Source organism: Myxine glutinosa, chromosome 5 (genome assembly GCF_964187855.1).
Source record: "Myxine glutinosa chromosome 5, kmMyxGlut1.1, whole genome shotgun sequence".
In the NCBI taxonomy this organism is placed as follows: Eukaryota; Metazoa; Chordata; class Myxini; order Myxiniformes; family Myxinidae; genus Myxine; species Myxine glutinosa.
The window spans coordinates 89,811,430-89,833,807 of NC_136265.1; the positions used below are offsets into that span (position 1 = coordinate 89,811,430).

The following is a 22,378-nucleotide window of genomic DNA, read 5'->3' on the forward strand; positions in this document are numbered from 1 at the left end:
CTCCGATTGGCACTAATTTATCAGGATATGAGCAGCTCCTCCTGTGGAATTTTTCAAATGATAATTATGACGTCATAGCTCACGTGGTACAAGCGCCATCTTGGAAAAATCGAAAAAAAGTTGCACCTCTATCTCTGAAACCACTCCATGGAAAAAAAATTAAAACATGGCTCATTGTCAAGTACTCCGCTTGGGGAATAAGATATGTTAATGATGATGTCATCGGCACCTTAATTATGACGTCATAATTCGGCAAGTACAACACGATTCGATCAGTATGAATTTTTTTCTCTGCAATTCTTAGTCCGATTGACACTAAATTTTTACCATACGAGGGCCTCCTCCTGTAGAATATTTCAATGATTATTATGACGTCATAGGTCACGTGGTACAGGTGCCATCTTCGAAAAATCGAACACCTCAATATCTCTAAAACCACCCCATGGAAAAAATTGAGACCTGGCTCATTGTGAACAACTCCCCATGGGGAATAAGATATGTCAATGATGATGTAATCGGGGCCTTCGTTGTGACGTCATAATTCGAGAAATACAACACTGATCAATCTGATCATTATTTTATTATTTTCAGCAACTGTTGGTTTGATGGACACTAAATTTTCACCATCGGAGCGCCTCCTCCTTTAGAATATTTTAATGATAATCATGACGTCATAGGTCGTGTGTTACAGGCGCCATCTTGGAAAAAATGAAAAACGTTGCAACTCTATATCTCCAAAACCGCTCTATGGAAAAAAGTGAAACGTGGCTCATTGTAAACAACTCCATATGGGGAATAGGTGTTGTTAATGATGACGTCATTGGTGCCATAATTGTGACGTCTTAATTCGACAGGTGCAACGCTTAGTCTGATCAGTTTGAAATGTATTGAGCATGATCTATGCAACAATTCTATTAGAGAATATAAATTTATGATGTCATCGCTCACGTGGTCTGGCAGCCATATTGGATCAAAAAAAAAAGAATACGTTAAAATCAGAAGAGTTGGCTCACACAACGTTGACTGTGCAGGGTAAGTATTCGATGAATACCATAAAGGTTATTGGGAGTACCCGGTTAATTCAAGGACCAGATACCTTTCTCTCAACTGTTCCGCATTCCAGGGGTGTGTTCAGTTACCAATCAGCTAGCTATCGCTTGCCAAGCCAGACGTTCCTTATCAACGGTATCAAATGGAGTGCTTTAGCCACTTGGTGAGCGCTCTCCAATAAACCTGGGAACTGAACCCACCTCTGCTAGAGAAAACTGAAGTCCCACAAGCCACGGTAGACATGTGGGGAGAGGAAGAGTTTTTCAGAAAGTAATCGGGTGGGTGAAAAAGAGATAGAAAGGAAGAATGTGAGGGGAAAAAGAGCGAGAATGAAAAGAAGGAGATCGCATTGGCAGATTTGGAGTAGGGAGTCGTGGAGTCCGACAAACACATCACGAGACAGTGGAGTTCCGCACATTAAATAAATACAAAATAATAAAATACAAATACAAGAAGACACGGGTACCATTTGAGAAAACATCACCACAAGTAATAACATTGATAACAGTTGGATGAGACAAATACAAAATGGCTGCCTTAGGTTTGAAAGTTTTTCTCTTGGAGCAAAAAGGAAATCAGAACACAAACAAAACCAGAACCACACGTTCAGGATGAACACGTCACATTTCCAGGATCAAATCATTTTGAAGAGGGAAGGAAGGTGACAATGTGAGAATTTCTTGGATTGAAAGATTTTCTTGGCTCTGGAGCACTCAAACTTCTCATGGGATTGGAGATGAAAGGACACTCATCACCAGGTACCATTCATTCTCTATCTCCACACAGTGTGTCGGGGATTACAATCCTGGGTGGGTCAACACTCCATCAGTTTACGACACCGAGTGAGCAGGTATTTGCAAGTTGTCCAGGGTGTCCGTAATAACTCACCCACACTTCGCGAAACACACCATGGTTTGTGCAACATTCACTAACTAATGGTAACAGACAGGCCCACCAGCTTAACCTCCATATGAGAGATGGTGCATATATTGATGTATTTCCCGCATGTGATAAACCAGGATGGCAGTTTGTAGCTGAACTGAGAGTCAAACAATGGCGTGATCGCTCAGAGCCCAGTGTAAACACCTCTCGGCCTAGGGTATCCCAGCATCCCAAAAGGCAGCTAATTGGAGGAAAATGCTGATTGCATACATGGAGAACATCAGTGAGGCAGAAAATAATGTAGCCTTGTGTTCAGACACAGACCTTCGAGAAACTATAGTAATTCTGTGATTATCCAAACTTCAATTTCCTCACCAATCTTGGGATCATTGCTCATCCCAGGTACACAATATTACCAAACTACCAACACATGAATGAAAGGCCAACTTTTAAAATAAAGGTATCATGGGATATTAAATAACCATAACATTTTCACCTCCATTTCCCCAGATAGTTTTCACGGTTTAGTTTTAAAATGTTTAAATTTCCTCTGAAGTGCTGCATTCTGTCGAATATTACAACACATTTTTGTTCTTCCTCTTTCAAACTGACCCACCTTGGTTCCTCCCCACTCCCAAACTCCCTGCGTTGATCTTTTCTACCCCAGCTAATTCACCCCAGATACACTTTTTTTTTGAAATTCCAACTTCTTTTCTGGAAGTCCTTGCAGTGTTCATATGTTTTATGCCTCTCCCACCTCCCCCCAAGCCCTCCCCCTCCTACATTTCTCCCGATGTCCCTGCTCTCAAATGTTGTGTTTGTGTCCTTCCCCCTCTCTCCCCATCTTGTCGACCGTCCCCTTATTTTTGTGTTTTATATGTCGGTTTGACTTTTTTGTGTTTAATGTTAGCTCTTTCACGAGCCTCGATCTTGTATACAAAAAAAAAAAAAGGTTGCTTTCGATTTGCCCACCAAATCTCTTCATTTAAAAAAAATTTCCCTTTCTTCCAATTCCTCCTTCCAACATTCCCTAAACTCACCTGCATTCCACCCCTCCTCCGTTTTCAAACGGGTCTCTGACTCGAAAATCACAAGAAACTCATTTTGCAATAAATGTTCGTTTCCCATTAATCATACAACACTTTCTAAAATCCAAACTCACCCCTACTCTCCTAATCTTCCCCATCACCCATCCCTTTCAAATCTTCCCCTTGCCCCTTCCATCTTAAACTCCCCCCTCACCCCTCCCCTCCTAAACTCCCCCTCACTCCTCCCCTCCTAAACTTCCCCTCACCCCTCCACTCCTAAACTCCCCCCTCCTAAACTCCCCCCTCCTAAACTCCCCAATCACCCATCCCTTTCAAATCTGCCTCCTCACACCTTTCCTCCTAAAGTCCCCCCTCACTCCTTCACACCCCACCTAAACTCCTCCCCACTCCCAACTCACCCCTCCCTTACAAATCTCCCCACCCTACTTTTTTCTCCAATACTCCCCTCTCACCCCTCCTCCTCAAAGCGTCCTCCCCGCTTCTTCTCCCTTCCAACTCTCCCTTCCATCTCCCCCAACCTTCTTCCTCGCTCTGCCTCCCCCCCCTCAAACAGCACCTCACTGTTCCTAACCCAATCGCCATCAAACCTTTTGTCTGCCTCATCCTTCCCTTTCGCCTAGCCATTCTGAAATCTCCGACACACTATCAACAGCTCTCCCTACCTCTTCATCCTCTTCCACATCTTACCCTACCTCACACCTCCCCCGCCTCCCCTCCCCTGTTCTGTATCCGATGCTCCCCCTTCCTCTTCATTAACGGTATGGACCTCAAACATCCGGGGCCTTCACTCAAACTTGACTGATCTCTCCATGCAGGTTGCTTCTGACAAACCAGACGTGATCTGCTCAACAGAAGCTTTCCTCCTTCATGATGTCTGATTCCTTTATATCTCTTCCTGGTTACTCCCTCCTCCGGTATGATAGATCTGAGCCTCGTCCTGGAGGTGGGGTTGCTATCTTTATCAAAAACTCTCTTCCTCACTCTCCTTGCACTGCCCTCTCTCCACCTCACCCCCAAGAGTACCTCTGGCTATGGCTTCCCCTTCACTCCAAACTTTTGTTCATATGTGTGTTGTACCATCCACCAAACAGTGATGACTCCATCTACATTTCGCTGTCTGATAACATGGAGCAACTTCCATAGACTCATCCCAACTCTCTCTTCCTCATATGTGGTGATTTCAATTGTCATCATGCCAGTTGGCTGGGTGTGGGTACCTCTCTCACCAGTCATGGCACCTCAGCCAAGGACTTTTTTTTTTTTTTTTTTGTATACAAGATCGAGGCTCGTGAAAGAGCGAACATTAATCACACAGAAAGACAAACCGACACATAAAACATATAACATCGGGAGCGGTAGACAAGATGGGAAGAGAGGGGGAAGGACACAAACACAACATTTGAGAGCAGGGACCGAGAGACATGGAGACATCGAGAGATCTGAGAGAGGGCGAGGGCTCGGCGACTCATTGGGACTGACACAATCTGTCAATTTCCCGACCGGGATCTCAATCAATGGAGCATCTTCTCTTCAAGACTTGGTCAAGACTAACTTCCCTGCAAATGTCTGCTGTTCTTCTTCTGCACCAATCCCCTCATATGATCATGTGCTTGTTAAAGTGGACATCTCTCTGGCCATTCTCAGAGAGCCTCCTCAACATCAACGAGTCTGGAATTTCACTCAGGCCAACTGGCACGGTCTTCAAGCAGCCATCAATAATCTGGACTGGTCTCCCATCTCTACTGCTTCTGAAATCAACTCATCCTTGGAATTCTTCCAAAGTAAATTGCTCTCTCTCTCTCGTGCACAGATTTATCCCATCTCGGCTTCAGTTGTCATACCTTTCCTCCCATCCATGGTACACGGAATCCTGTGGTGAGGCAGTTGCTCTGAAACAACTTGCCTTCGCCTCCTGGAAGGCAACCTCATTTCCTTTCACAAAGCCCGAAACAAGTGTGTGTCCACCCTCAGGAGAGACAGGAAACAATATCTCTCCACTGTCAAGACTGAACTCTCAATCCTGTCTCCCTCTTCCAAATCCTGGTGGCATCTGGTCAAATCTATTTCTGGTGTTTGTTCCCCCTCCATTACCTCAAACGGCTACACAGATGACTCCGCACGTGAAAAAGCTGAATGCCTCAACTCTGTGTTTGCCTCAAAATATTGTGTCCCAAACCCATCCCTCTCTGTACCCACCGTACCCAGCTGCTCCTGGACTCTGTGTCCTTCTCTCCTGACAAGGTGGAGAAGTTTCTGTCAATCCTCGACTCTGATTCTGCAAATGGCATCAGCCCACGGGTGCTAAAATCCTGCTCTGCCGCTGTTTCACTCCCTCTCTCTATTCTCTTCACCCTCTCTTCTGCTCAAGGTCATCTGCCATCAGCTTGGAAATCAGCCAACATCACCGCTTTACACAAAAAGGTGCAAAAACAGATCCTTGCAACGACAGACCAATCAGCCTTCTCCCAATTATCAGAAAAGTAATGGAATCCATCATTGCTTCGGATATCAAATCTTTCCTCTTCTCCAATGGCTTGATGTCTGATCATCAATTTGGTTTCAGACCACGTCACTCCACTCTGGACATGCTGCTTCGGCTCTCTCAATAATGGATGGAGGTCCTCAACGCCAAACAGGAAAGTAGAGCTGTCTCCCTTGACATATCACGCACCTTCAATATGGTCTGGCACCCCGCTCTGCTCAGCAAACTCTCCTCCTATTGTATCCATGGAAATCTCCATGAATGGCTTGCGGACGTCCTCTCTGGTCATCGTCAACGTGTGGCCCTGAATGGGTTTCTCTCATCTCCCCTTCCTGTTCAGGCTGGAGTTCCCCAAGGCCCTGTGCTTTTTCTGGTCTTCATCAATGATCTCTCTGACTCTCTTGAAAATCCTCTGTCTCTTTGCTGATGACTCCACTCTCTGCCGCTTCATTCCTCATCCCTCAGATCGGCAGAAAGCAGCCTCCTCACAGACTGGTCAAACAAGTGGAACATGTCTTTCAATCCTGACAAATCTCACACTCTTACTATGTCTCTCTGAAAAGACTGACTGGACAACCCTCCCATCGACTTTCTGAACAATCCTCTCCAAGAAATTCTGTCACTCAAGCTTTTGCGTCTCACTATCTGCCATGATATTTCCTGGGAAAACCACATTTCCAATCTGGCCTCCAAAGCCAGTGGCCGACTGGGCATCCTCCATCATGCGAAGTCCTTCCTTGGCACACCTGAGCACCTCACCACATTCAAGGCTTTCATCTGCAGCTCAATGGAATACTGTTCTCCCCTCTGGGCTGGTGCTCCTGCCTCACACCAAGCTCGTCTTCACGCTGTTGAAACCAAAGCTTTCATAATCATTGGAATCTCCCGCGATGAAGCTAAATCTGAGGGCCTTTCACTCACTCACCGCAGGCAGGTATGTGGTCTTTCTGTCTTCCACCAACTCATATCTGGCCGAGCTCCCCCAGCTCTATCTGTGCTCTGTCCACCAAATATTCCTCCAGGTCGCACAAGATCTGCCAGTAACCCTCTTCTGGTGAAATTGCCAAAATCAAGACTCTCTGCTCACCTTCACTCATTCATTCCTCTTTACTCCCGCCTCTGGAACAAACTCCCTCACTCTCTTCAATCCCACTCTTCCCTCTAGGTCTTTAAAACAGCTGTTCACCACCATCTCTTGTCTTCCCTGATCCAAAACCTTGATCTCTTCTACCCCCGTGAATTCACCCCAGATACACTTTGTTTTTTTTTTGAAATACCGACTTCTTTCTTTCCTGGAAGTTCTCGCAGTGTCCATGTGTTTTAAACCTTTTCCAACCCCCCCCCCCCCCTCACCTTTCCATGCCTCCTCCCTCCCCCCAAGCCCTCTCCCTCCCACGGATCTTCCGTTGTCCCTGTTCTCTGCTGTTGTACTTGTGTGCTTCCCTCTCTCTCCCCATCTTGTCTCCCACTCCCTTTATTGTATGTTTTGCGTGTCCCTTTGTCTTTTTTGTGATTGGTGTTAGCTCTTTCACTAGCCTTGATCTTGTATACAAAAAAAAATACCAATAAAATTACCTAAATTCAAATGTGACAGTATACTCTGAAATGCACCTCTCCTTGCTGACACAGTACACGTTTTTTTTTTGTTGTTTTTTTTCGTATAAAGATCGAGGCTCGTGAAAGAGCTAACATTAATCACACAAAAAGTCAAACTGACACACAAAACACAAAATAAGGGGAGCGTTAGACAAGATGGGGAGAGAGGGGGAAGGACACAAACACAACATTTGAGAGCAGGGACATCGGGAGAACTGTGGGAGGGAGAGGGCTTGGGGGGAGGTGGGAAAGGTATAAAACATATGAACACTGCAAGGACTTCCAGGAAAGAAGTTGGAATTTCAAAAAAAGTGTATCTGGGGTGAATTAGCGGGGGTAGAAAAGATCAAGGTTTTGGATGGGAGATGGGGGATGGGTTTTGGATAAGAGATGGTGGTGAACAGCTGTTTTAAAGACCTGGAGGGAGGAGTGGGATTGAAGGGAGTGGGGGAGTTTGTTCCAGAGGCAGGAGAAAATGGGCATGAAAGAGTGAAGGTGAGCAGAGAGCCGAGATTTTGGCAGTTTAACCATAAGAGGGTTGCAGGCAGATCTTGTGCGACCTGAAGGAATATTGGGGGGGACAGAGCACAGAGAGAGCTGGGGGAGCAAGGCCGGAGAGGAGTCGGTAGAAGACAGAAAGACCACCAACCTGCCTGCGGTGAGTGAGTGAAACGCCCTCGGAGTTAACTTCATCGCAGGAGATTCCAATGATTCTGAAAGCTTTGGCCTCAACAGCGTGAAGCCGAGCTAGGTGTGAGGCAGGAGCACCAGCCCAGAGGGGGGAACAGTATTCCATTGAGCTGCGGATGAAAGCCTTGTATGTGATGAGGAGCTCAGGTGTGCCAAGAAAGGACTTCGCACGACGGAGGATGCCCAGTCGGCGATTGGCTTTGGAGGCCAGCTTGGAAATGTGGTTTTCCCAAGAAAGATCATGGCAGATAGTGAGACCCAAAAGCTTGAGTGACAGAACTTCTTGGAGAGGATTGTTGAGAAAGTAGATGGGAGGGTTTTCCAGTCGGTCCTTTCGGAGAGACATCGTAAGGGTGTGAGATTTGTCAGGATTGAAAGACATGTTCCACTTGTTTGACCAGTCTGTGATTTTGTCCAGGGCTGCAGAGAGTGAGGAGGCTGCAGACTGCCGATCTGAGGGATGAGGAATGGAGCAGCAGATAGTGGAGTCATCAGCAAAGAGATAGAGAGGATTTTCCAGAGAGTCGGAGAGATCATTGATGAAGACCAGAAATAGCACAGGGCCCAGAACACTACTTGGGGAACTCCAGCCAGAACAGGAAGGGGAGATGAGAGAAATCCATTCAGGGCCACACGTTGCCTCCGATCAGAGAGGACGTCCGCAAGCCATGAGTGGAGATTTCCATGGATACCATAGGAGGAGAGTTTGGTGAGAAGAGCTGGGTGCCAGACCGTATCGAACGCACGTGATATGTCAAGTGAAACAGCTCTGATTTCCTGTTTGGCATTGAGGACCTCCATCCATTGTTGAGACAGCAGAAGCAACATGTCCAGAGTAGAATGACCTGGTCTGAATCCAAATTGATGATCGGAGATCAAGCCATTGGAGAAGAGGAAGGATTTGATATCCGAAGCAATGATGGATTCCATGACTTTGCTGATAATTTGAAGCAGGCTGATTGGTCTGTAGTTGCAAGGATCTGTTTTTGCACCTTTTTTGTGTAAAGCAGTAATGTTTGCTGATTTCCAAGATGCTGGCAGATGACCTTGAGCAAAAGAGAGGGTGAAAAGAACAGAGAGAGGGTGAGATAGAGCGGCAGAGCAGGATCTTAGGACCCATGGGCTGATGCCGTCTCGTCCAGTTGCAGAATCAGAGTCGAGGTTTGATTAAAAAAAACTTCTCCACCTTATCAGGAGAGAAGGACACAGAGTCCAGGAGCAGTTGGGCTCGACTGGGAAAGGTGGGAACAGAGAGAGATGGGTTTGGGACAAGATTTTGAGGCAAACACAGAGGTGAGGCATTCGCCCTTGTTCCGTTTGGTGTCAACTGTGTAGCCATTTGAGGTAAGGGAGGGGATGGAGGGGGAACAAACACCAGAAACGGATTTGACCAGACGCCACCAGGATTTGGAGGAAGGAGACAGGTTTGAGAGTTCAATCTTGAGTGTGGATAGATAGTGCTTCCTGGCACTCCTGAGGGTAGACACACACTTGTTTCGAGCTTGGTGGAAGGAACTGAGATTGCCTTCAGTTGGATTTGCCTTCCAAGAGGCAAAGGCAAGTTGTTTCAGGGCAACTGCCTCACCACAAGATTAAGTGTACCATGGACGGGAGGAAGGGTAAGACAACTGAAGACGAGATGGGATAAATCTGTGCATGAGAGAGAGCAGTTTGCTTTGGAAGAATTCCCAGGAAGAATTGATGTCAGAGGCAGTATAGATGGGAGACCAGTCCAGATGATTGATGGCTGCTTGCAGACCATGCCAGGCGGCCTGAGTGAAATGCCAGACTCGTCGGTGCTGAGGAGGCTCTCTGAGAATGGCCAGAGAGATGTCCACTTTAACAAGCACATGATCAGAAAAACCGATTGGAGCAGAAGAAGAGCAGCAGACATTTGCAGGGAAGTTAGTCATAACCAAGTCCAGAAGAGAAGATACTCCATCGACTGAGATCCGGGTCGGGAATTTGACAGATTGTGTCAGTCCCAATGAGTCACAGAAGTCCTTTGGTGAGGTGCCATGGCTGGTGAGAGATGAACCCACACCCAGCCAGCTGGCATGATGACAGTTGAAGTCGCCACATATGAGGAAGAGAGAGTTTGGATGAGTTGATAGAAGTTGGTCCATGTTGTCCGACAGCGAAATGTAAATGGAGTCATCACTGTTTGGAGGATGGTACAGAACACATATTAACAAAAGGTGGGCGCAGAGAGGAAGCCGTAGCCAGAGGTACTCCTGGGAGTGGGGTGGAGAGAAGGCAGTGCAGGGAGAGTGAGGAAGAGAGTATTTTTATAAAGATAGCCACCCCACCACCAGGACGAGGCTCAGGTCTATCATACCGGAGAAGGGAGTAACCAGGAAGAGATATTAAGGAATCAGAGACATCTTGAAGGAGGAAAGTTTCTGTTAAGCAGATCAAGTCTGGATTGTCAGAAGCAACCTGAATGGAGAGATCAATCAGGTTTGAGCGAAGGCCCCGGATGTTTGAGGTCCATACCGTTAATGAGGAGAGAGGGGGAGCATCAGGTGCAGGGGAGGGGTAGGGTCAGATGAAGGGTGAGAGGGGGAGGTAGGAAGAGCAGTTTATAGTGTGTCAGAGATTACAGAAGAGTTTCAAGAAAGGGAAGGATGAGGAGGACGAAAGGTTTGATGGTGATGGGATGAGGCACAGTGAGGGGTTGTTTGAGGGGGGGCAGAGGAAAGTAGGTTGGGGGAGGTGGAGGTATGAGATAGAAGGGAGACGAAGTGGGGAGGAGGCAGCTTTGAGAAGGTGGGAGCAGGGAGAATTTGGGAGGGATGGTTGGGGGGGAGATTTGAAGGGGAGGGGTTGGGGGAGAGAGTTGAATGGGAGGGGAAAGGGGGGAGTTTAGGAGGGGAAGGGCAAGGGGGGAGTTTAGGAGGGAAGGGGCAAGGGGGGAGTTTAGGAGGGGAGGGGCAAGGGGGGAGATTTGGGGGGAGAGGGGCAAGGGGGGAGATTTGGAGGGGAGGGGCAAGGGGGGAGTTTAGGAGGGGAGGAGCAAGGGGGGAGTTTAGGAGGGGAGGGGCAAGTGGGGAGATTTTGAGGGGAGGGGCAAGGGGGGAGTTTAGGAGGGGAGGGGCAAGGGGGGAGTTTAGAAAGTGGATGATTAATGAAAGATGAACATTTATAACAAATTGGGTTTGTTGTGATTTTCAAGTTAGCGATCCGTTTAAGAACGATGGAGGAGGGGTGGAATGAATGAGAATTTAAAGCATGGAGTGATTTGGAATCATAAGAGATTGAATATTTTTTTGAAATGGAATGAGTTGAAGAGGAAATTGAAAGGAGCCTTTTAAATTGGAAGAAAAACAGCGTGTTGTAATATAAAGGTGGGCGCGATTCGGAAAATTTTAAGTCCGCTTACCGCTTATCCGCTCCGCCAGCCCGTGTATTCGCTTATCCGCTTCAGCGGCCGAAAATCTTAGTCCGCTTACCCGCTTCGATTTTTTTAAAGCGCTTCGACGTTTTTAAAGCTATTTTTGACGTTTCTAAAGGGAATTTAATGCTTTTTAAGCCTAAATAGCCATTTCTAACTACTACAAAGACAAACAAAGCTTTTAAGATCAAAAATATACATTTTTATTTGAATAAAATTTATTCAAAATTTATTGAAATAAAGTTTTCCACTCGACTCTACTCTACTCTACAGTTAATTTAAATATAATTTTAATATATGCAAGTTACATTAAAGAAAAATCAATTTGCCCGTCTTTTCTTTGACAAGAGAGTCTACTAGTCAACAGACTAGCAGTCTGTTGACTAGTCCTCGTCTTCCTCCTCCACCTCGTGGGCCTTCTTGAGGATTTGGAGGTTGCCCTTCATGAAGACGAGGGCCTCGAAGTTCGGTGCAGCCAGGGCCGACCTCTTAGGCCTGAGGATGTCCGACCCGTAGCTGAACACGCGCTCGACCGAGGCAGAGCTCGGGCGCGGCGTGTTATGCCTGAGAAATAGAGTTACCCAAGCATCACGGAACTCGAGCGGGAAGAGATTGGGCGAGAGCCCCGGGTTCCCCCTCAGCGGCTTCCTCGACCAGTTGTTGACCTCTTCCCTGATCTTCTCCTCGAGGCTCTCCTACTGCTGCCCCTCCTCCATGGCGAACAGGTAGTCCGTACTGCTCGAGCCGGGCTGGGGTCCCAGCTGGGGGGCAGGGTCCAGGTGCTCGTCAGGCAGGACGAGGGCGAGCAGGTCCCTGATGAGCTTGTCCCTCACCAGGTCGCAGATGGCGTCGTTGTTCTGCCTCCTGCAGATGGCCCTGACCGTGGCGAGCTTGTGCTGGGGGTGCAGCGCCGTGGCCATCAAAAGGTCCATGTCCACGAAGAGGTGGCTGAACCTGAAATAAAAGAAAAGTTATAAAACAAATGTCAAATAATTTCAGATTTGTAAATTGAAAAATTAAATGTCATTCAACTGATTTTAATTCATTTCAAATGAATCATTAGACCGGCAAGGATTTTTTAATCATTTAATAATAATATAATATAAGAAGAAAGAAGCACTTATTAATTTTCAACTCGTTGCGATAAAATATAATAATAATATAAGAACTAACCTGCCGTCAAAGCCCTTTGTTCCCTTCCTGGCGCAGGACGGCTGCTGGAGGAGGCTGGCCACCAGGTTCTGGGCGTGGACGATGCTGCCGTCGATGGACAGCGCCTCCAGGGAGTCCTTGAGCACCTGGAGGTGGGGGAGAAGGCACCCCATGTAGGCCTTCTCCTCGCCCTGGAGTACGTCTAGGCAGGCGGCGAGGGGGGCGGTCACCTTGACGTACTCCGACCAGATCTGCACGTCGTCCTCCGTGATGTGCGGCAGGGGGTGGGGGTGCTGCCGCTGACAGATCTGGTTCAGGTTGTTCCTCTTGTCCATGTCAAGCACCTCGGTCAGCAGGCACTTGTAGGCGTCGTGGCTAGAGTTCCACCTGGTGACGCCGGGGGTCACAAGCTTCTTGCCCAGGGCCGTCTTAATGTCATTGGCGGTCACTGTCTTCCTGTTCTGGGCGTTCCACAGGCCCTGGGCCTTGGCGGCCGGCTTGGTGAAGGCCGGCCTGGGCTGGGCGCTCCAGCCGGGCACCTTCTCGACGTCCCTGGAGGCCAGCAGGTTCACTGTGTGTGCCGCACAGCGGCGATGCTTGGGGACGTGCACCACCTCTTCCTGCTGGTCCACCTCCTCCAGGGCGTCCACCACGAGGATGGTGTTGGTCTGCACCACCTCTGGGTCCACCTCCACCACGTCTAGCTGCTCGTCATCGCGCCCGAGGGCCCCGTAGTGATTCAAGGCGCTGATGTAGTTGGCGCCGTTGTAAGTGGTGGTGCTGACAACCTGAAAAGCAAAATACTGTTTTAAAACAAAGTTTATTTTCATTTTTCACTTACAGTTAATATTAAAAGTTTTAAAACTTAAAATGAATTGTTTTAGCAAAATATAATGTGTATTAGGTGACGTATTACTGTAATACGTCACTTAATACACATTATATTTTGCTAAAACAATTCATTTTAAGTTGCCTGAATAATCTAATTAATCTTGACTATTATATTTAAACACTGTCATAAAAAACGCATACTTTTATTGTTAATTGTAATCTATTGAAAATAAATTTTGTAAACAATTTTAAATTCTAAAACTACAGAGTTTACACACCTTTCTTTTGATGCCGAAGTCATCGTGCAGCTCGGAGATCGCCTCTGCCAGGTACTGGCCCGTCTGGCTGACGGTGATCTCCTTGATCCCGAGGACGGCGGACTGCCTCTCGAAGGTGACCCTCTCCAGCCAGGTCACCGTCATCCCCAGGAAGGCCCTGTTGCTTGCCGACCAGCTGTCGGCCGTGGTGGCAACGAACTCCTGTTTGGCGAGGAGGTCCGTCAGGTCGGCCTTGGCCTGGTCCCCCATCGCCCTGATGTCCCGAGTGAGCTTCCGCCGGGAGGGGACCTTGAACTGTGGGCAGGCGTACGCCCACAGGGCCCTGTTGTGCTCGTTGTCTGTCTCCGAGGCGGGCTTCATGCAGCCAATGAAGGACCTGAATTATATATTATATCAATTTATTATAAATTGATATAATGAATGAAAACTCTTAACAATTTATATGTCTCATATAAATTATTTATATATATATATATATATATATATATAAATAACCACCTTTAGAGGCCATTTTTCCCCGCAAGCGGGGGTTGGCCTTTTTCGGGAACCGTGGTTGTTGTTGTTTTTCGGTCCCCTTTTTGAAGCAATGTTTTACGGCCGGATGCCCTTCCTGACGCCAACCCTTTTTGCCGCCTTTAACGACAAACAGGGAATTACCAGTGAACTGGTCCTCAATTAGCCGACCTCGGAAGGATGACAGGCTGAGTCAACCCCCCTGGCGTTAATTCAGCGATCGACCGGGATTCGAACCCAGGATCCTAGGATCCTAAGCTGACACCCTAGCCGCTAGCCCAACACCAGGGCTTTCATGCATATAAGCTGTCTCATATAAATTATTTATATGAGACATATAAATTGTTGAAAGATATTTTTGAACAGTCCAAAAAACTTTAACATTGAATTTATAATTATTAACGTGCCTCCGATTGAATCCGATAAATTCCGATTAAATCGGAATAGAACGGACCGATTTATTCCGAAGTTATTAATATATTCTTACTTTAAGTTGACAAATGAAAATGAGTTTAATTAAAATATAAAATTACCTACCTATAGTAAAGGTCGAGACACGTCTTCTGGCTGAACTTCTCCTTGAAGGTCTCCTCGATGCTGGTCTGCCTCCTGGCGCCGGCCATGTCCTGGAAGGACTTGTGGCGGCCGCGTCTGCTGCCGCCGTCGAGGGCCGCCTTGAAGTCGTTGTGCTGGGCATCGTGGTACCTCTGGTAGTGCACCTTCAAGTTTGAACTTGATCCGGGCTGGGCTTTGAGTGTCTTTGAGCACTTGGTGCACGTGGCCTTGCTGTCCACGACCTTGAAGAAGGGGGCGATGTGCCTCCACTTCTGGCTGAGGCTGGAATTGTCTGTGTCCATTGTCACGTTGATCTCAGCTGACTCGATTGAGTCCAGCGACATCCTGCTCTCGCTGCGCGCGAGCTGAGGGGTCAGGGCGCAGATCTCCTGACTGTCCTCCACGTCCCCCATCATGTTGACCGCCGGGTTGTGGATGTCGCTGTGCTGGGACTGCTGGTTTGCGTCGCTCGTGTGCCTGTCCCTGGCACTGCCGCTGGGCTGGAGAGTCAGAAATCTCTCCATCTTGACGTTATTGCCGCTCTAGCGTCCAATAAAATATTCAGTTTTCACTTATTATTCACTTAAATAAATATTCACAATTCTAGAGTAACGGCTCAGGCTAACAGCTGATTTGGCGAATCGCGATGCGCTTTAATTTTTCGGTAGTTCGCTTACGCTTATCCGCTTCGGTTTCCGGGGGTTGTTCCGATTCGCTTATCCACTTCGAAAACGTTAGTCCGCTGCAGTGGATAAGCGGATAAGCGGACATTCGAAGCGGACCGCCCACCTTTGTGTAACATACCACTGAATAAAACATTCCAGGGGAAAGTTTGAACATATTTAAACAGAACCGTGAAGAACAATCTTATATTCACAAAAATACCAATGGGGAGAGGGAGCCTAGAGGGATGACCACGAGTCACTTGAACAGGGCAAAAGGTGGAAGGCAAGGGGAAAATGGGGGCAGGGCGAGACAGTGCACGTGGGCAGAGGCAAAAGCACACGATGGCACAAAAGCACACGAGGAGAAAGGGAAATAAAATTTTTTTGTTTTTTTGTTTTGGGGGGGGGGGAGTGGGGTGTGGGGATTACAACGTTAGACAAATAGTAGATGTTCGGTGGAGTTTGGGAGAGAAGGGAAAACTAAAAAACCTAGCAAAACCAGCGAAGAAAGAAACAAACTTCGACGGGGGAAGCCTGAGGCTGCAAGGCCTCACACGCCGCGCTGCAAACAAACGATTAATTCATGATAAACACCGAGATAAACACCGAGAAACATCCAAGGGACACACTCTAAGTTCACACGCCGAAAGATAAAATACAATTGTGAACAGACTTAACTTTGAAAACGTGGAGACTGTGTGGAGCTTCGAAAATTCATCAAATTGATGAATTTTTCAAATTCAAATTGGGACGTCTAAATTGAATTGAAAATTCGTCGTATTGATGTATTTCCTGCATGTGAAAAACCAGGATGGCAGTTTGTAGCTGGGATGAGAGTCAAACAAAGGTGAGATAGCTCAGAGCCCAGTGTAAACACCTTTAGGGTATCCGAGAAGCCCAAAAGGATGGTGATTGGAGGAAAATGCTGATTCTATTCATGGAGAACATCAGTGAGACAGAAAATAATGTAGCCTTGTGTTCAGACACAGACCTTGGAGAAACTATTGCAATTTCATGCTTACCCAAACATCGATTTCCTTACCTTTTTTTTTTTTTTTTTTGTATACAAGATCGAGGCTCGTGAAAGAGCGAACATTAATCACACAGAAAGACAAACCGACACATAAAACATATAACATCGGGAGCGGTAGACAAGATGGGGAGAGAGGGGGAAGGACACAAACACAACATTTGAGAGCAGGGACCGAGAGACATGGAGACATGGAGAGATCTGAGAGAGGGCGAGGGCTTTGGGGGGGGGCATGGGAAGGGGGCGGTGGGAGAGGTATAAAACATATAGACACTGCCAGGACTTCCAGGAAAGAAGTTGGAATTTCAAACAAGGTGGATCTGGGGTGAATTAGCGGGGGTAGAAAAGATCAAGGTTTTGGATGGGGGAAGATAAGAGATGGTGGTGAACAGCTGTTTTAAAGACCTGGAGGGAGGAGTGGGATTGAAGGGAGTGAGGGAGTTTGTTCCAGAGGCGGGAGAAAAGAGGAATGAAAGAGTGAAGGTGAGCAGAGAGCCGAGATTTCGGCAGTTTAACCATCAGAGGGTTGCTGGCAGATCTTGTGCGACCTGTAGGAATATTTGGGGGACAGAGCACAGAGAGAGCTGGGGGTGCAAGGCCGGAGAGGAGTCGGTAGAAGACAGAAAGACCACCTACCTGCCTGCGGTGAGTGAGTGAAAGGCCCTCAGAGATAGCTTCATCGCGGGAGATTCCAATAATTCTGAAAGCTTTGGTTTCAACAGCGTGAAGCCGAGCTAGGTGTGAGGCAGGAGCACCGGCCCATAGGGGAGAACAGTATTCCATTGAGCTGCGGATGAAAGCCTTGTATGTGGTGAGGAGCTCAGGTGTGCCGAGGAAGGACTTCGCACGACGGAGGATGCCCAGTCGGCGACTGGCTTTGGAGGCCAGCTTGGAAATGTGGTTTTCCCACATTCTTGGGATAATTGCTCATCCCAGGTACACACTATTACCAGACTACCAACACATTAATGAAAGGCCAACTTTTAAAATAAAGGTATCATGGGATATTCAACCATAACAACCATAACCGAAATTAAAATGTGACAGTTTACTCTGAAATGCATCTCTCCTTGCTGACACAGTACATCAGAGTTACAGGTGATATCAGATTGGTTCCTTCAGTAATCAAACCAAAGACTGGTGCTGAATCGTGAACATGACACCAATAAACATATCCTGCGACTCTTGTACACATTTTACTCTTATTTAAATAAATCAGTGTGGACATGGCTGCAAGTCGTCACTTTATTCAAACAGGTATTTTCATGACAATTCAATATCTTGATGAAAATATTTTTCAATTGAAGGGATCTGTGTCCCTTTTTGCACTTCTTGGTAAGTCTGAGTTCAAAAGGGTGTCCTCCAAAGAAGAGGGTTCACCATAATTGGGAAATCTTTGGTTGCAGCCAATCACGTGGCTTTCCCCACAGGAACCTGATTTCTTGGTCGGGGGTCATTGATATCACTCAGCGGAGTTGTGGCAATCACCATCATCAAACTATAATGGATATATGGCCTATGTATACATGTATGTAGGTACATATGGGTATGTGTGGGGAAATGGATCTATATTATGGGATTTGTAACTTGTAGTAATTTCTTGTTTACTTGCAGTAACCTCTGCTAACGATAATAGTAACCACAGCTAAATCCTTTATTACACAGCGCTTTGAGTTCGCACGAGTGAATGTAATTAATTATGCGCAAACTCTCTCTGGCTTCACGCGACTTCTGACAATGTCTGGTTTCTGTCAAAACCTTGTGAAAATTACTTTCTGAGGGAAGTTCTCTCTCCGAGCAGCAGGAATTCTGCTGGGACGCTGATAACGTGGTACCAACACCGGAACGGGGTCGTAAATATCTCAGTAACAGGCATTATTGCCTTTTTGTCTTTCTTTTTTGTATACAGAGTAGAGGCTCGTGAAAGAGCTAACATTTATCAAACAAACAAATCAAACAAACAAGCAAACAAAGTGTATATAAAAAGGGGAGCGGTCGACAAGATGGGGAGACAAGGGGAGGAAGCACACAAACACAACATTTGAGAGCAGGGACATCGGGAGATGTTTTTGGAGGGAGAGAGCCTGGGGGGAGGCAGGATAGGTATAAAACGCAAGGACACCAAGGACTTCCAGGAAAGAAGTCAAAAGTCACCTCAAAAAAGTGGATTTGGGGTTAAATTAGCGGGGGTAGAAAAGATCAAGGTTTTGGATTGGGGAAGATAAGAGATGGTGGTGAACAGCCGTTTTAAAGACCTGGAGGGAGGAGTGGGATTGAAGAGAGTGAGGGAGTTTGTTCCACAGGTGGGAGAAAAGAGGAATGAAGGAGTGAAGATGAGCAGAGAGTCTTGATTTTGGCAGTTTAACCATAAGAGGGTTGCAGGCAGATCTTGTGCGACCTGAAGGAATATTTGGGGGACAGAGCCCCGAGAGAGCTGGGGGAGCAAGGCCGGAGAGGAGTCGGTAGAAGACGGAAAGACCACCAACCTGCCTGCAGTGATTAAGTGAAAGGCCCTCAGAGATAGCGTCATCGCGGGAGATTCCAATGATTCTGAACGCTTTGGTTTCAACAGCGTGAAGACGAGCTAGGTGTGAGGCAGGAGCACCAGCCCAGAGGGGAGAGCAGTACTCCATTGAGCTGCGGATGAAAGCCTTGTATGTGGTGAGGAGCTCAGGTGCGCCAAGGAAGGACTTCGCACGACGGAGGATGCCCAGTCGGCGACTGGCTTTGGAGGCCAGCTTGGAAATGTGGTTGTGGTGTGCTTGGAAGTGTGGCCTTTGTCTTGGTTTCTCTCTCGCGGGCCAGATGGTAAATGAAAGACAGATCAAGCATTATTGCTTTGCTCGTATCTGACCGTTGGTTTCATATATCCATGCGCAGCAAGTTTTTCATTTACAGTTTTCATGCGAGGCCACGAGCGATTGAGTTATAGGTCGTCGTAATGATTCACCACAGCTGTGTTGATTGAAAAATAAACCTGCTACTTGAGAACTGAATTCGACTGGACTCGTCTGGAATCCGTCTCCGGGCGAGCGGAACCGGTCCGATCCCGCATATGTGCATCGACAAAACTCATTTCCAAAGCTAAAATTGCACATTTCTTAAGTTAAAATTGCACATTTCCTTTGTTAAATTTGCACATTTCCTAAGTTAAAATTTCACATTTCCTCAGTTAAAATGAACACATGACTAGTCTTGGGGAACATCCCTGATCTCATGTCTGATGTTGAGGGCGTCCATCCATTGTTTGGAGAGTAGAAGCATCTTGTCCAAGGTGGAGTGACCTGGTCTGAAACCAAATTGGTGATTTGAGATGAGGTAGTTGGAGGAAAGGAGAAATTTCATATCAACTGTGATGATGGATTCCATGATCTCTGAAGAGCGGAAGCGGCTGTGGTGTCATTTGAAGAGAGCGATAGCAGAGGACTATACTCCTGAGAAAGACCAACAAGGCACCATCAGGTTTTCACGAAGGGAGACAAGTTTGAAAGTTCATTCATGAGGTTGGACAGATGTCATTTTCTGGCTATTCCTGAGAGTGGAACCGGATAAAAAGTATTTCACACAATGTACATTTCCATGGATGTTTTCAATTGTGAATTTTTAAATCTCTTTCGATGTCGCACAAATAAGTGAATGATTTGCTCAAACTGTGCATTTGTATGAATGTTATTGTTGGTTATCATCTCCATAATTTGGGTTTCAGAAGGTCTAACCTTCCCAGCTCTCAAAGTATCCACCTCCGTGAGTGTGTGTGTGTGTGTGTGTGTGTGTGTGTGTATGTGTGTGTGTGTATATATTTGTGTGCCCGTATATGCATGTATGTTTGTGTGTAAATTGTTGTTGTTGGTTGGTATCTCCACACGGTGGGCTTCGAGAGATGGAACAGAGACCAAACAGGTCTCAAAATATCCACCTCCATTGTGTCTGTGTGTGTTTATGTGGTATTTGTGTATCTAATTTGTTAAAAGAAATAAACAAAATACTAACCCCATCCCCTCCTTCAAGGCTTATCCCCCCTTTCTGCACTCGTGCTGTACCCTGTGGCTAATGCTCCAGTGCCCCAATCTCTCATTGTGTATTCCCATGTGTATTTTAAGGTTGGATAGATGAATGAGAGACTTTCCACAAATTGTGCGTTTCTCCAGGCGTTCTCCATTTTGAATTGTCATGTGCATTTTATTTAAGGTGAGATGACTCGTTAAAATTTTTTCAAGAAATTGTGCACATACATGCATGCATACAGGTGTTCTCTCGTTCGTTTTTATCTCCATTTGCGGGTTTTAGAAGGTGAGGAAGTTCTCACAGAACTCATAATGTCCCCCTCCTTTTTCGGTAAAGGATCGTTATTCAGGAACGTCTATTGTGAATCATCATGTGCCTTTTAAGGTTGGATGAATGATTAAAAGATTTTCCACAACTTGTGCATGTGTTTGGGGATTCTCCACTGTGAATTCTCATGTGTTGTTTCAGGGTAGATGGCTGATTAAAAGATTTTCCACAATTTGTGCATTCGTATGGGCGTTCTCCACTGTGAATTCTCATGTGTGTTTTAAGGATGGATGATTGTTTAAAAGATTTTCCACAATTTGTGCATTTGTATGGGCGTTCTCCACTGTGAATTCTCATGTGTGTTTTAAGGATGGATGATTGATTAAAAGATTTTCCACAATTTGTGCATTTATGCGGGCGCTCGCCATTGTGAATTGCCATGTGCCTCTTAAGGTGGGATGCCAGATTAAAAGATTTTCCACAACTTGTGCATTTATGCGGGCGCTCGTCATTGTGAATTGCCATGTGTGTTTTACGGTTGGATGATTGATTGAAAGATTTTCCACAACTTGAGCATTTGTATGCCCATTCTCCATTGTGAATTATCAAGTGACTTCGAAGGCTCGCCCATGCTCGAAAAGATTTTCCACAAACCTTGCATTTGTATGGGCATTCTCCGCTGTGAATTCTCATGTGCGTTTTCAAGTTGTCTGGGCGACTGAAAGATTTTCCACAATTTGTGCATTTGTGTTGATGTTCAGCTTTCTTTCTTTTGTGAGTCTTGTGAAAATTATTCTGTGCAAACATTTCCATATTCATTTTGTCTTGTTTGTAAAGAGTCCGCTTGTTTGTTTCATTTGCTGAGTCCTGCGGGTGTGCGTCTGCACCGTTCATTAAAGTTGGTGCAGTCGCCCTTGTAGATTCAGTGGATTCACCTGTAAATACAACATCACATGATCTGTAAAAAAGTGAGATTCTAATGACCAGACAAATATGCCCAAACATGTACAGAGTATTTGTTCCACTGCAGAAAAGTACATTGTTGTATACTGTTGCGGATATGAGGATTGTATGTTTTTTGATTGTGTGTATTGTAGTGGTAAATTGTTGTGTAACATTGGTTGGATATGGCCCCTCCTGCCTCCAGAGTAGTGTAAAGGTAAAAAGGGCGTCCCGGTAGTTATTCCATGAAACACCACATTGAAGGACACGATAAAACCCTTGTTCAGTAGCTTATATCTTATTATGTGTTTTAGAGTAAGGCCTTGTCTTCCATTAGAATGACACTCCATTGCACCGAATCAATTAAGAATAGCTCCCCTTCAATAATTCCATTTCCCAGCCAAACTCTCCATCTGTGGGTAAAGCAGTTCACAAGCGTGGGGTGCACGCCCTCTCATTTTGCTGCTATAGTGAATATGTGCTCCGTGCTCTGTTTGAACAGGAGGGGCGGGGTCGCCAGGGAGAAGCAAGCCCAGGGCGCGCCACGAAGGGCGGGGCTGTTCAGCCCCATGCCCAAATAAGGAAACAAGCCCATGGCTCGCCACGAGGGGCGTACCATCGGCGCCATGCCCAAATAAGGAGACAAGCCCGTGGGATTACCATACAAGGTCACGAAACCGAGCACGAGGGGGAGGGCGGTACTGAAACCGATGGGGGCGTGTCAGACCCGCGCTGAAGGTATGAGAGAAGGGTGCGACGATCGCTGGGACAAGCTACACGAGAGATACGGCAGATGAGTCCAGGTGCGTAAGAGAGTTGGCAGTCCACCGGGAGAGAGTTCAGAGTTGCACCGGAGTTGCGTGAGAGATACGAAAAGCCTTTGACAAAGAGCCGCTTCAACCAGCCCCGTTTCAACCCGCCGAGTGACCCTGCCGGCGTGCGCTGTAAAGCCGAATACAAGGAGCTGCCGGCGTGCGCTGTAAAGCCGAATACAAGG

The 22,378-nt window shown here is 46.6% G+C and overlaps 2 protein-coding genes across 2 annotated transcripts in view; both read right to left on the reverse strand.

Annotated features, from left to right (window-relative positions):
* Window positions 1-11,838: 11,838 nt before the first annotated feature.
* Window positions 11,839-13,869, reverse strand: LOC137428470 (uncharacterized). The gene is made up of 3 exons (XM_068118389.2): window positions 13,405-13,869; window positions 12,317-13,083; window positions 11,839-12,097 (listed from the first exon to the last, which is right to left on the reverse strand). Exons 1-3 carry the CDS (start codon window positions 13,762-13,764, stop codon window positions 11,839-11,841), a joined length of 1,386 nt encoding a protein of 461 aa, XP_067974490.2. The 5' UTR covers window positions 13,765-13,869.
* A 5,292-nt stretch (window positions 13,870-19,161) lies between these two features.
* The window catches only part of LOC144892331 (uncharacterized), a 37,862-nt gene continuing 34,645 nt past the window's right edge, over window positions 19,162-22,378 (reverse strand). The window contains exon 4 of the mRNA XM_078778326.1: window positions 19,162-21,374. Within this exon, the coding sequence (XP_078634452.1) occupies window positions 20,518-21,374 (857 nt within the window). The 3' untranslated portion in view covers window positions 19,162-20,517. The remainder of the gene's footprint in view (window positions 21,375-22,378) is intronic.